Genomic DNA, 13,000 nt, shown 5'->3' on the forward strand with positions numbered 1-13,000 from the left:
ACAGAAGTAGCAAAGATAGTGATCTACAAACATTTGTGGACATATTAGGTTTACACCCGACAGCAACAATATGCAGCAATAAGCAGCAGTAACGGCCTACAAAATCATTGCAAATCCAGAAGGGAGATGTGTAATGTAAATATCAATACCATTAACCTGACCCCGGATCTGGCTGGTTAACTGATTACATTTTTGTGGTAAAACTGAATGAAACAGCAACCCTCCAGAGAAGAAAGACAGAATCACATCATGCATGCTTTGAGACACTGCCAGCTTTGATTCTTTAAAGGCATTCATCATCCTCCTATTTATCATTTTATCATCATTTATCAAGCCGAGCAGATGTCTCAAAACAAAGACACTGAATCATTGCACCCACTGCTTCATGCAAGAGAAAATCAATCCAATGTGGAGAGATACAACAATGATATTCACTCACTGGTAGCAGCTCCTTCACAATTATCACCCATTTCTTTGCGGACACGTGCTTTAATATATTAATCTACTCATGTAAGACCCACGACCAATCCCATTGTCTCAATGCATTTGAACCACTTTCAACCAGGCGTCTTTATTTTGTGCATGCCATTATTATTATTGTTATTATTTATTGTAGATCTACAAGATCACCGCATTGCGATGTGTTGTGAGCCTGTACATCTGCTATTTCCTATCGTGCCTATCGTGATTCGTGACATGCCCAAAAATAGGGATGCCCTGTTGAAAGTGGTTCACCACTTAAACCCTTATTGACCAGGTTGATGGGGTCCTCCAGGGCTCTATAGCCAAAAAAACCCCAACAAACAACCGATCTACAAGCTCTCCTCCCCCCCAGAATATGAACGCTAATAAGGTTTAAGTGGTTAGATAATTATGAGCACGCAGATCTAATAGAACATGTGGATAGTTTTTACCTGGTCGACAGGGCACACAGTGAGCCCACGGCCACCACGTACTTGGCGGGCGACCAGCCCACGTACTCGAAGGCCATGGGCAGCGGGCTCTTCTCGTCCAGCAGGTAGTAGGGCATCATGAGCGTGAGTGCCGCCGACACACCGAAGTACGCCAGGAAACACACGGTGAGCGACACCACGATGCCGATGGGGATGGCCTTCTGCGGGTTCCTCACCTCTTCACCTGTTAACACCAAAGGTTATTAAAGTTGTATATTGTTGTTGTCAGGTGGAAATGTCCAAAACCCTTCCTTTTATTAATTGTCTCCACCAGGCCGAAGGCATGGGGAGAGAGTATGTTTTGCACTCCGTCTGTGTGTGTGTGTGTCCGTCCTTCCGTCCGTCCGTTACCAGCTAATCTCCGCCACCGTTAACCCGGTCGATGCCAAACTTTGCACACACACTCCCTGGATGCCAACGATGAACCTCTGCCCCACATTTTCCAGAACGGCCTGTTATAGCGCCACCATGAGGCAGCTTTTCACATTTTTTACCTGAAACTGCACCGATCTGCGTGAAACGTTGCATGCACTCCCTAGAGGCCAAGGACAAACCTTTGACCTGCATTTTCCGCATCTGCCTTTTATAGCGCCACCAGGAGGCCGACTTTTGTAAAACACATTTTTTTATATTAAGAAAATCGTTACACAGTATCTCTATGGTCATGTGCTCAAGTCGGATCTGTCCGATATTTCATATTCCATCCTAATTGGCTATAATTGGCTTTCACAGTTTGCAAGATTGCCCCGTTTTGAACAAAAGCCTCAAATCATGAACGCAGCATGCAATCTACGTGAAATCTTTCACACATTTTCTTACTAGGCTGAGGAATATATCCCACCCTTTTCACATTGGCCTGTTATAGCGCCACCAACAGGTTGATTTTTGCAAAACACATTTTTGGAACAAAATGCCTCAAATCATCCAATTGCCATCAAAGGCGTATGGAGAAATGGCACCCTTTTCACATTGGCCTATTATAGCACCACCAGGAGGCCACACCCTGACCTGCCCTGGTGGAGACCTGTGCCCCGAGGGGCACTTTTTCTAGTTACTATTATTTTTTATCATTTTTAAATAGTTAAAATAGCCCATGTACAAACTCACAACGCGTCACACAGCGACGTGTTGTGAGCTACTTCTGTACTTTTTGAAGAAGGTTTAGATTAAATGTAGTTTTTATTGGTTTCAATAATAAACTCACATCTTCCTACCAGTGACATCATCGGTAGACTTTCGGTAGATTTGGTCATTTCAAACAAGCGACTTAAAAAAAGTAAGAACAATGGATCTATTTCAGCATGCTAACTTTCCCCCCCTCGATGATGTTATTGGTAGGCAGGTTGGTTTCTGAACGGTCTACAGCCCAACATTGAGACACAAGCGTGCGTAGACATAAATGGCGCCATCTTATAAATGAGCATTAGTGAAGGACCAAATTTATGAAGATAAAGTTGAAAATGCTCCTTTAATGACATCTCATTGCAACCTGCAGAAATCCATGCATAACGCCACACCTGTGGTTGCGATGCAGTCGAATCCCACAAAGGCGTAGAAGCAGGTGGCGGCTCCGGCTAGCGTCCCGCTGAAGCCATACGGCATGAAGCCTCCTACCCCGTAGTCACTCACGTTGGACGTCAAAGACAGGTTCCTGGAACACCACAGTAGCAGTACCACAATATAAGTAACAGGCCTGCATTTAAACTTTGACTTGAGTAAATGCAAAAAGGTATTGATATGACAATATCGTCGCTGTCAGGCAGAAACCTCCATATTTTAACTTTTGTGTTTACTGTAAATTAGCACCCTACTTGATCATACTACAGCATCAAAAAGCATCGAAAGTAGCAGATCTGTTACTTTTGCTATTCTGAATTTTGAATACTGAAAAGTAACAGTTTTGGACATATGAGGTTTCCACCCGACAGAGGCGATACATACAGTACCAAAGTAAAAGAACAAAAGGTTTTCCAAAACGTCTTTTTCCGACGATCTACAAGCTCACAGCGTGTCGCATTGCGATGCGAGTAACAGAAACGTGATTCAGCACTGTGCCGCCCCCGCCCTCGTCACCGATTGGCAGAGACATGCCCAGCCCCTGTGTCACTAGGCAAAAACATATCGTTGTTGAAGTTGTACGCTCACGAAAATGACCTTTCAGTTGGTCGTTAATAGGATAATTAACCAACTGGCCTGAAACTAACTGAATGAACACAGGAAACAGTCTAGAGTTCGTTGGTTCTTCCTGTTATGGCAGTGTGCTTAACGGTGATATTATCTCCCATCGCCTGGGGGAAGGGCTTGCAACTGTGAGCCAGCATCTTCTTGCTTCTATAAAAGAACAAAATAAAGTATAGCGGTGCCACTGGGAACCCATTACCTTTTGACTATGGTGGCATTAACCAGAGCCTCTTCTGATATTTCCCAGTTGAGCGGGTCTCCTTTGACGAAGCCGGAGATGATGACGAACAGGAGCACCAACACGTTGACGGCAGTGAACACTTTGTTCACCCAGGCGGACTCCTTCACTCCGAACGACAACAGTCCTGGAACAGGATGGGGACAGCGGGAAGTAACTTGGGATGCCCTCCAGTAGGGATGGGACGTACTATTAAAATATTAATATTATTAATTAAAATGACATGTCACACAACATGCACGTGACTGCAGCCAGGCTGATATTGAGAATCTGGAAGAGCTTGTGTAGATACAAATGACAATAACGCGCTCCACTATCTATCCCTAGACAAATTACCTTGTATAGAGGGACCTTTTCTGATAGTTTTTCTGAAGCTGGTTGTCAGTTTGACACTGGTGTCAAGGCTGTTCCTTTGTGTAGCTCCTATGTAAGTAAACAATCCCTTGCTAACTTTATTTTTAAAATAAGGAACAGTTGGCTACACTGGCACCGGTGAAACATTGTGAACTTCTCTTATCTGAGTAAAACAATTCTTAAAAAGATATGTAGACCTTGCAAGATCGTATGGACCATGGTCAGCCTGGGACCCTGGGTTGTCTCTAAACTAAACGTCCTACCAACTACTACAGTATGAGGTCTAGGGCCCAACCCTAGTGTATCAACTGTATATCCTGAGCTGACTGTAGATTTATGCAGTCAGCTTATGATTTATGAGTTTGTTTATGCCCTTGAACCAAGATGTACATGCAAAAATCTAAATGGCATAAAATAAGGATGTTGGCCACCACTTGTTCAGTCTCAATGTCTAAGGACCTTGATGTCTGTGCATGCTATTAATAACTTTGTCAGTCTGGAGACTCAATAGTTTGCTCGCCATATTTTGGCCGTTCAAGTTACTGCGGTAGTAGTACTGGGCTGTGTGAATGGGTGTAACTGAGTAGCAAGCAGCGTGTTGTCAAAAAGGGGGACAAACAGCCTTTAAAAACAAGTAGTGACACAACAAACCTAGCTTAGCCTTTAAAAACAAGACCCAGTAATGTGACACAACAAGCAAAGTATTTCAGGCCTTCATTAAGCACTTATCTCCAAACATTCTGCATTCTCTATTGAATTACACCAGATGTGGCTCATATGAACACTGCTTGTTATGAAGAAATGCACTGATTCATATTTCCATGTTGATATGTATGTATGTGTACTACTTTAAGTATATTGTGTACATACCTGATAAGTATACTGTACATACAGTAATTATATTTACAATACTTGGCAAGGCAAGTTTATTTTTTATACAGTAGCCTACATTTCAACAACAAGGCAATTCAATGTGCTAGTCTAGTCTCACGTAGCCATACAATCAGAGATCGCCTACTAAAGTTAATGTATGGCTGAGAAGTTCAAGAACAGTGGAGTAAACCGTGGTAACAAACTTATGGCCACTGCTTTGAAAACCAACCGTGATACCATCCCATTTGAAGGACACGGTCCTATTAAAGTCTTTACACTGGTTCTGTGAGGCAGTTATTTTTTGTAATCTCCAAATTGTTTCCACCCAGTTTTAGCCCATTCGTTGAATTCAGATGTCACAAGATGTATCCGTTCTGTAGCCATAGATCTCTGATGTTCTGGAAACAACTTATACTGGCAGAATTATGGTTAGTTTGTCTGGTTATGTAGTTTGGGTTGAATGGTAGGTCGTTTGGGTTGAATGGTGGGTAGTTTGGGTTGAATGGTTATGATAGATCAGTGTTTTTTCATTATATTTGGCCGCGAGCAGAACCCCATCTGAGGATATTTTTTGACAGGAACCCTCGGAATATGAGTGTTGAACAATTTCAACACTCAAATGTTCCAAATGTTTCCGCCTTTTTCTTTTTTTTAAAGGAAGACCAATTTTTTTAATAGTGTAAAATATGGTTTAAGTGGTTACATTGATTGTGATGCTATATTAACACATTTAGCTGGAAGCCTGTCAAGGACCCCTGGGGGTCCCTGGACCCCACATTGAGAACGTCGGTGATAAGAGTGATGGGTAGTTTGGATTAATTGTCTTACCAGAGAGAAGCAGGATGAGGCAGACGGCGAAGAAGTCAGGGTAAGACGCCAAACCAGGAGCGTTCATGGGGAAGTAGGTTTGACCGAACCTCTCGATGTGTCCTCCTATCAGCTCGTCAAACGTCCCACTCCAGGCCCTGGCCACCGAGGATGTCCCTGGGAGGCGAGAGGACAGGACAGCTACTGTATGGATACCACGCCATTTGATCTAGAGCCTGACCCATGCCAGAAGGTTTGGGCCCGATGCCGTTCCATCCGCTGGAAAAATGTGAGTCGTTTCTTTTGCACTCCAGCCCAGAAAAGACATTACACATACATCAGGTTGAAATACAGGTTGAAAGTGATTATCTAGTCTCATTTAGCCAAATCAGAGATCTCCACTGTCTGGTGTTATCTGAATACAATGAATAAGCACAAACAAAATAAATAGCTTCACAGAACCAATGCAAAGACTTTAGATCGGCCCTTATAATTATGGTGTTCAAGCTCATACAATTAATTAATTTAGATTTAACCAGACATGTCAGTAGGCGGAGATTTCTGATCGTCTGCCTACACAAGACTAATTTAGCCCCAACTCATCCCTGTAGTATGTCTTGAGAGAGAATAGAGGGTATGCGTGTGACATCATCATCAAACCAGGAAGTTATGCGGGAACGCATACTGAGTGCCAAAAAATTACTTTCTGGCATTGACAACTCATACATCCAAACAGAAAAGTCCAATATGATTGCATTGAACGATGTTAAACGACATTAAACTTACTTTGCCACTCACTTTGCCACTCGATTTGCCATTCACTTTATGCATGCGCATACCCTCTATACATTGTCCTACAAATTCGCTGTCGCTGACTCACCGATCACGTAAGAGAGGATGAGGTTCCAGCCGGTGATGAAGGCCCAGATCTCCCCTACGGTCACGTAACTGTACAGGTAGGCGGAGCCGGTCTTTGGCACACGGGCACCGAACTCGGCGTAACACAGGCCCGCCATGACGGACGCCAGGGCCGCGATGAGGAATGAGATGACAATGCTGGGGCCCGAGTTGCCCTTGGCCACCTGTTACATAGAAAAAAAATTATATTTCCATTTAGGGTGAAGGAATTAGAAGGACATCAGAGCATAAAAAGCAAGCAGGCAACGTCTTAGCGGCCAGCCTAACAAGACCTCAGGGCCAATTCATGCTTTGAGCATACATTTTTGAGCAAGCGTCAACCGACACAACGTCTCTCAACGTCCTCAGATTTGAGCATTCACACTGTCTGCGACTCACCTACGCAACAGTGTTGCCACAGAATATAGACAAACCAATCAGTGTACATAACATTTTATGAAGATGTCTGCAACCTTTCATTTCACCTTTGCTGTGCAACACGGCGGTCAACAATTTTCGCTCCAAACATAAATTGGACTTCAGCCTTCACCTTCTGTGTCCTCTCCTCTGTTCCTATCCCCTGGCCTATACATGTCTGTCACAGTGCTTTTTTTTACCCCTTTTTCTCTCCACAATTTAGTCGTTATGCCAATATATTCCATTCCATATTGCCAATGAGGAGGCCCCATTGGGAGGACGTAGAAGAGACTCCGACCTAACACTCGTCGGAGAACGTACGTGCAGTGTCTAATATCACTCTCCCTGCCCCGCTTCCCTCCCCAGTACTGTGGTGGATTTGAACCCCCAGACTCTGCGGTGGTGGACAGCTACTTTACCATGGCACGCGCCCACCACCCGAGCGCCTGGTCACAGTGACTTTTTATAAGGCCTCAAGTAAATAAAAGATTATACAAATTGTGTTTGCCATGATGACACACCTCTCCGGCCAGCACGTAGACCCCGGCGCCCAGCGTGCTGCCCACGCCCAGGGCGATGAGGTCCACGGTGCCCAGGCAGCGGCACAGCTTGGACTCCTCCAGGGAGTTCATGTCCACCACCTTCCTCCGCACCAGGGAGCGACCGAACGACACTAGCTGCCCCAACATGATGACCGCCCCTGAGGGAGACAGAGAGAGAGAGAGAGAGAGAGAGAGACAGAGAGAGAGAGAGAGAGAGAGAGAAAAGTACTTATTCTGCACAATGTCCCATTTCACAAGTTTTCGGCCGCTTCTGAAAAGATTTGGTGCCAGGGACCCCAATAACAGAAGAGTTAGTTGTTAGAATAAAGTTAGTACAAAATTCGACAACTGTCTGTATGTGGAGAGAGAGAAACATATGATCTGAATAATCATTCTTATACATTCTCTTATTGGATTACCTTCTGGCTGCTGAAATTATATAGTGAAACTAATCAATCCAATTCAATTCAAAGGAGCTTTATTGGCATGGGAAAACATTGCTAAAGCAAAAGTGGAACAAAACAATCAAAACAAGACATCTGAATGTAATTAAATATTAAATATAAGTGGGAATACATAAAACATCTTTCAACATGGCGTCCCTATTTTTGCCGTGTGACAGACAAAATAAATTAGATTTCTAACATACAAAAATAGCAGATCAGCAAGAGCACGCTTACGATGTGTCACATGATGTGTACTTGTAGATCAGCTATTTTTCTAAAAAGGTTAATAAAAATCACACCTGTGTGAAGTGAGGGGCGCTCTTATCATCTTACAACATCGAGGAGGTGATTAGGTTAAGTAACGATGATGCAAAACAAACATTAAATTCTCTGTATTGTTAATGGGATTGAATGTTTGTGTTAGGTACAAGATGACGTAAACTTTCTCTTCATTGTCAATGGCGTTTAAAAAAAAACATTGAACTAAACACAAACATTAAACCTGTATATAGGAGGGGTTAGCGCCCCTCAAAAAAGGGCTTAAGTGGTTAACCCCCTGGAACCCCCCTCAAAGTCCACTGGGGGGACCTGGACCCCACTTTGAGAACCACTGAATAAGTACAAAATAAATTACTGTAGCTCTGTTTGTGTGTGTGCACGTGGATGGTGTCTGCGGGCATGTGTGTGTGTGTGTGTGTGTGTGCGTGTGTGTGTGTGTGTGTGTGTGTGTGTGTATGTGTGTGTGTGCAGTGTGTGCAACTGCATGCCTGTTGGCGTGTGTGACTGCAGTGTCGCCAGGAAACAGTCACACAATCAATTCAATTTGGTCATGTTTACCTTGGTATCCATGTTTGAATCAGTGCCCCCCTCTCTTTTACCAATAAAAGACAACCTGGACTGTGAAGTATTTTTTTTAAATGCAAAGCTTGTTTTGGCATTACACTGTGGTGGTGCTTCAGAACTGGAATTGAGTGGTTTCTATTCTAAACCAACCCCCTGTAGAAGAAACAATTACATAAACATAAAAAGGGGAGGTTATTGACAGTTGAACCTCATTATCCCCATGCAAGTGTTGACATGAATGTGTGTGATGTTACCACACAGCCCAGAAACATACCATGCACCACTTATGTACTGTAGATGTAATGATATACATTAGACCACAGACCCCCATTTAATCATTGTTTTAGCTCTTTGGGACCCCCTGATCTACAATGCTCAGTGTTTATGTACAAATGGAACCAAATGGAGCATTTGTTGTAAGTTCTCAGAGTTGCAGACATGTAGGGGTCCACATTGGGACCCCTGGTGATAAACAGTGGTATAGTACAATTATCTTTGTGTGGGCTTACGATGCAGATCTAAACACTCAAAGGGCCGCATTCATAAAAGGGCCGTGTGTGAATGCAACAATATGACGCAGTAAGGCCGTCAACTCCCCTCACTAATTGGAGCATTTTCACTTTTACTGCAGAGAAATGTGCAACTTCAAAGGCTTATTTGTCTTGCTTTTGCTCCATGAATGTGAAACTGTCTTCGTGCATTAATGTGATGGTCAGGGGAACATGGTATGTCAAAAATAATACAGTGTTTTCAAATGAATGCTTTGCAGTGTGCTTTTCAAGCGTTATTCTCTTTCAACTAATACTTTTTGCCTCTTCACTATTAAATCAGTATTGAGTACCGTCTAAAATGTGCATTGATGTCCATTTAAGTGCGGCTTTTTTCAAACCAACAGAAAAAATGCAAATACGGTCTTGTATTTAGCAGCTCATTAACATAACAATGTGGGATTTATTGTGGCCCCTTTCAGAATACAGGACCCAGATCTACATGCATTCCCTGGATACAGGAACATATTCAAATTGATCTAAAAAAAAAAAGAAGGAAAAAAAGAGATTATTTCAACTACTACGACTACTGTAAACGATGACCTTTTATGTGTGTCGTTATACTTTTACCAGCTCAATGGTTAAAATCCTTTCTGAATGCAATCTCTAAATAATTCCTCCCTATATTATGCATCAGTGACAATCATTCTCCATAGACTCATCTGAAACATGTCAAATAAGCACATTCCTTCCATAATTACTTTCATTTTGTGTACAACACCCACTGCAGCAACTTTGTCAATCCACATGCATTGCTTATAGTTGCTTCATAAAGATGTGATAGACAATTGCAGGAGAATTTAAGCAAACCCACCTGGTTAGTTGATGTGACGGCTGCAAACTCTGACCCTTAGATGGGAAAACGTGTCAATAAATGAAAGAAAAATCCTTTATGCAGCTTTCAGCTCACAGGTCCCAGCAGTCCCATGCAGGACATACAGTATGCTCAGTAAAGACACAATTTGGCACTAAAACTCTATTGGCAAACTGAACAGAACAATATTTCTCACTCCTCCCACATGTCCCGGACTCTCTCCATTGGCTCTGTCCGCCCTCCCCTGCCACTACGGGCCTGGCTCCAGCCACCAGTCCTGCCCTGGTGGTGAAAAGTAAGTAAGTAACTAAGTACATTTACACAAATACTGAAGCCCATTCCTCAGTACAACTTTACACTTCTACTCCACTACATCCTACTCCACTACATCCCAGAGATTTATTTAACCAATTAAGCCGAATTTTATACTTTAGCTATAAAAAGTGACAGCTGTACAAGCTCACAATGTGTACGGGACTGGTAATTTTTTATTAGTGCTATTGTTATTTTTGTTGCAATAAAAAAGCCAGGTCCCTGGCTCCAGATGCCAGTGGTGTGCAGTGTGCACGGGACAGGGTTATTTCTTGCTTCCAGCCGTTGTGGTTTGTTGTTGAGCTAATATTGCACCATAAGTACCCAAATGCATCTTAAGGTCAATGGCCCAAACTGGGACATAGGAGCACACCGTCATAGCAGGGATGGCAACCCCACCCCCTCCACACACACCCACACCTCTCCCAATACTGTAGAACTTTGCTGCTTTTGGGCAGAAACCTCGTATCTCCATTTTTCATTGTCTCCACCAGACCGAAGGCATGGGGAGAGAGTCTGTTTTACACACTGTCCGTCCGTCTGCATGTGTGTCCTTCCGTCTGTGATCAGCTAATCTCTGGCACCGTTGGGTTGATCGCAGACAAACGGTGCACTGTACACACGCTCCTTGGCTGGCAAGCAGAACCTCTGCCCAAAGATTTTCAAATGGGCCTGTTATAGCGTCACCAGGAGGACGATTATTGCAAAACACATTTTTTTGACAGTACACCTACACATTTTGTCCAAAGACCACGCAAATCGGTACACAGTATCTCTATAGCCATTAAACGAAACAGGTCATTCAGTCTTTGTCGGAGTGGCCCGTTTTGAACAAAATGGCACTATAACAGGCTGAGTTGCGTCTTTACCTATAATTGCACCGATCTGCATACAACTTTGTATGCACACTCCCTAGAGGCCAAGGTGAAACGTCTGGCCTGCATTTTTCGAATCTGCCTTTTATAGCGCCTTCAGGAGGCCGAATGTGTGAAACACATTATTTTAAATTAGTCCTTCAGATTTTATCCAAGTATCACGCGCATCGTGGATCACGGTACACGGATCTCTCAGATTTTTTTCACTTCTATCGTGGTTGGTCAAGATTGACATGTCAAGTTTGCAGGTGTGGCCTTTTTATAATAAAATGCCTCAAATCATAAATGCAGTGTGCTGTAGTTTTCCTTTGTGATCCTGTCATAATAAATCCTCTACCTACCACACAACACAAGTACCATCTACTGTAAGTCACTATTGGCTATTAACTTCTATGCTCACTCAATACCAAACAATGCACGCCCACAACAAACATTCCTGACCCGGTAGAAACCTGTGCTCCGAGGAGCATTTTTGATTTATTTTTTAAAGATTTAGCTTTGGGGTTTTATAAGGCATAAAACCCCAAAGCTAAATCTTTAAAAAATAAATTGTTACTGCTTTGTCATAGTACAGTGTCATGTGAAAGTAACATAGCAGATCAAAATGATTGGATCCAATGGAACCACATACTCTTTTTTTCTTTCTTTCTTTTTTTTACTTTTTCCGAAAAGTATGTTGGACATGCAAGCTTTCCCCACCCCCGAAATGTCACAGTGACGACTTGTCATTTCTAATGCACGCTCCGCAGGCCAAACAGATCCCAGCTGCCCCGGTACTTACTGACCACTGATAAATGGTTAGGCAACTGACGTTGACAAACATTGGAGCAGACATTTATGTTTGCCCAGCGCAGCCCGCAGGAGCTGAAATGCTAAAAGCATGCGTGCTGATTGGTCAATGGAGGGTATGGATGATCGAGCTACACTCCCCGTGGTTTGGGTCCACGCTTAATGGAAGACAAGGTATTGCTCAATGTTCCCCCTGGATGATCGGAGTCATCGACGTCGACCGGTGGTAGGACACAGACAAAGTATACTTTTAATTGAGTAGACTACTATACTTTTCTGTATCTGGGTATCTGAATATCTGCACTTAATGACTTGAGTATCTGTATCTTTGGATACTTAGGACTTTACTGCAAAGACAAATATTCTACTTCCACTGTGTTTTTAGAAAAATACATTATGAATGAACCGTGTAAGCCCGATTTTAAATAATAATTAAAATGCGATGCGTTGTCAGCTTTAGATCAGCTACAGTATTTGTGAGACATTTTTTGAAAACTTTCGAAAATGTATAATAACGACAAGCCCGAAATTAGAGACACCAGGTTGAAAGTGGTTACAAAATTGGCAGATAAATATCGGTTTGGCTGTAGACAACGGCACGTTTTGTTGACTCACCTTTTGCCATCAAACACAACTCGTGATCGGTACAAATAATGAGGTGGAGTTTACAGTGGAGCACGTTTTTTATTATTTATTTATTTGGCCCTGCAGACCAGCTCAAACCAGCTTTAAGACCTCAGTGGGAAGGTCACAGCTGGGAAGAAAGCAGAACACAGCACAGAACGACCCGGCCCACATAGCAACGACACAGCTGAGACCCCAGACAACAGCCAGCTCTATTCCTCTGTCTGTCTGTCTGTCTGTCTGTCTGTCTGTCTGTCTGTCTGTTAAACAAGACAGCAGCAACAGGCTAACAGCTCTGTGTATCAAGCTTTGGGTTGCAGGACTGTGGACTGATTAACTGACCAGCATGCTGACGGGAAAGCAAACGAGACACACACTTTAATGGCAGCCACACATTATAGCCAGGGACAACAGTTTGTTTCTAATGCACACGAATGCATGCACATACATGCTGGTACAGTACACACACATGCGCATGCATGCATGC

At 43.1% G+C, this 13,000-nt stretch overlaps 1 protein-coding gene across 1 annotated transcript in view; it reads right to left on the reverse strand.

Annotated features, from left to right (window-relative positions):
• slc7a2 (solute carrier family 7 member 2) overlaps positions 1–7,409 on the reverse strand; it is a gene marked incomplete at its 5' end in the record, with an annotated part of 17,515 nt that extends 10,106 nt beyond the window's left edge. Inside the window, 6 exons of the mRNA XM_079503029.1 lie at positions 915–1,137; positions 2,471–2,604; positions 3,334–3,499; positions 5,428–5,583; positions 6,287–6,488; positions 7,242–7,409. Coding sequence (XP_079359155.1) covers positions 915–1,137; positions 2,471–2,604; positions 3,334–3,499; positions 5,428–5,583; positions 6,287–6,488; positions 7,242–7,409 — 1,049 coding nt within the window. The remainder of the gene's footprint in view (positions 1–914; positions 1,138–2,470; positions 2,605–3,333; positions 3,500–5,427; positions 5,584–6,286; positions 6,489–7,241) is intronic.
• Between the last annotated feature and the right edge of the window lie 5,591 nt (positions 7,410–13,000).

The sequence above is a fragment of the Electrona antarctica genome (genome assembly GCF_951216825.1).
Source record: "Electrona antarctica genome assembly, chromosome: 1".
Taxonomy (NCBI): Eukaryota; Metazoa; Chordata; class Actinopteri; order Myctophiformes; family Myctophidae; genus Electrona; species Electrona antarctica.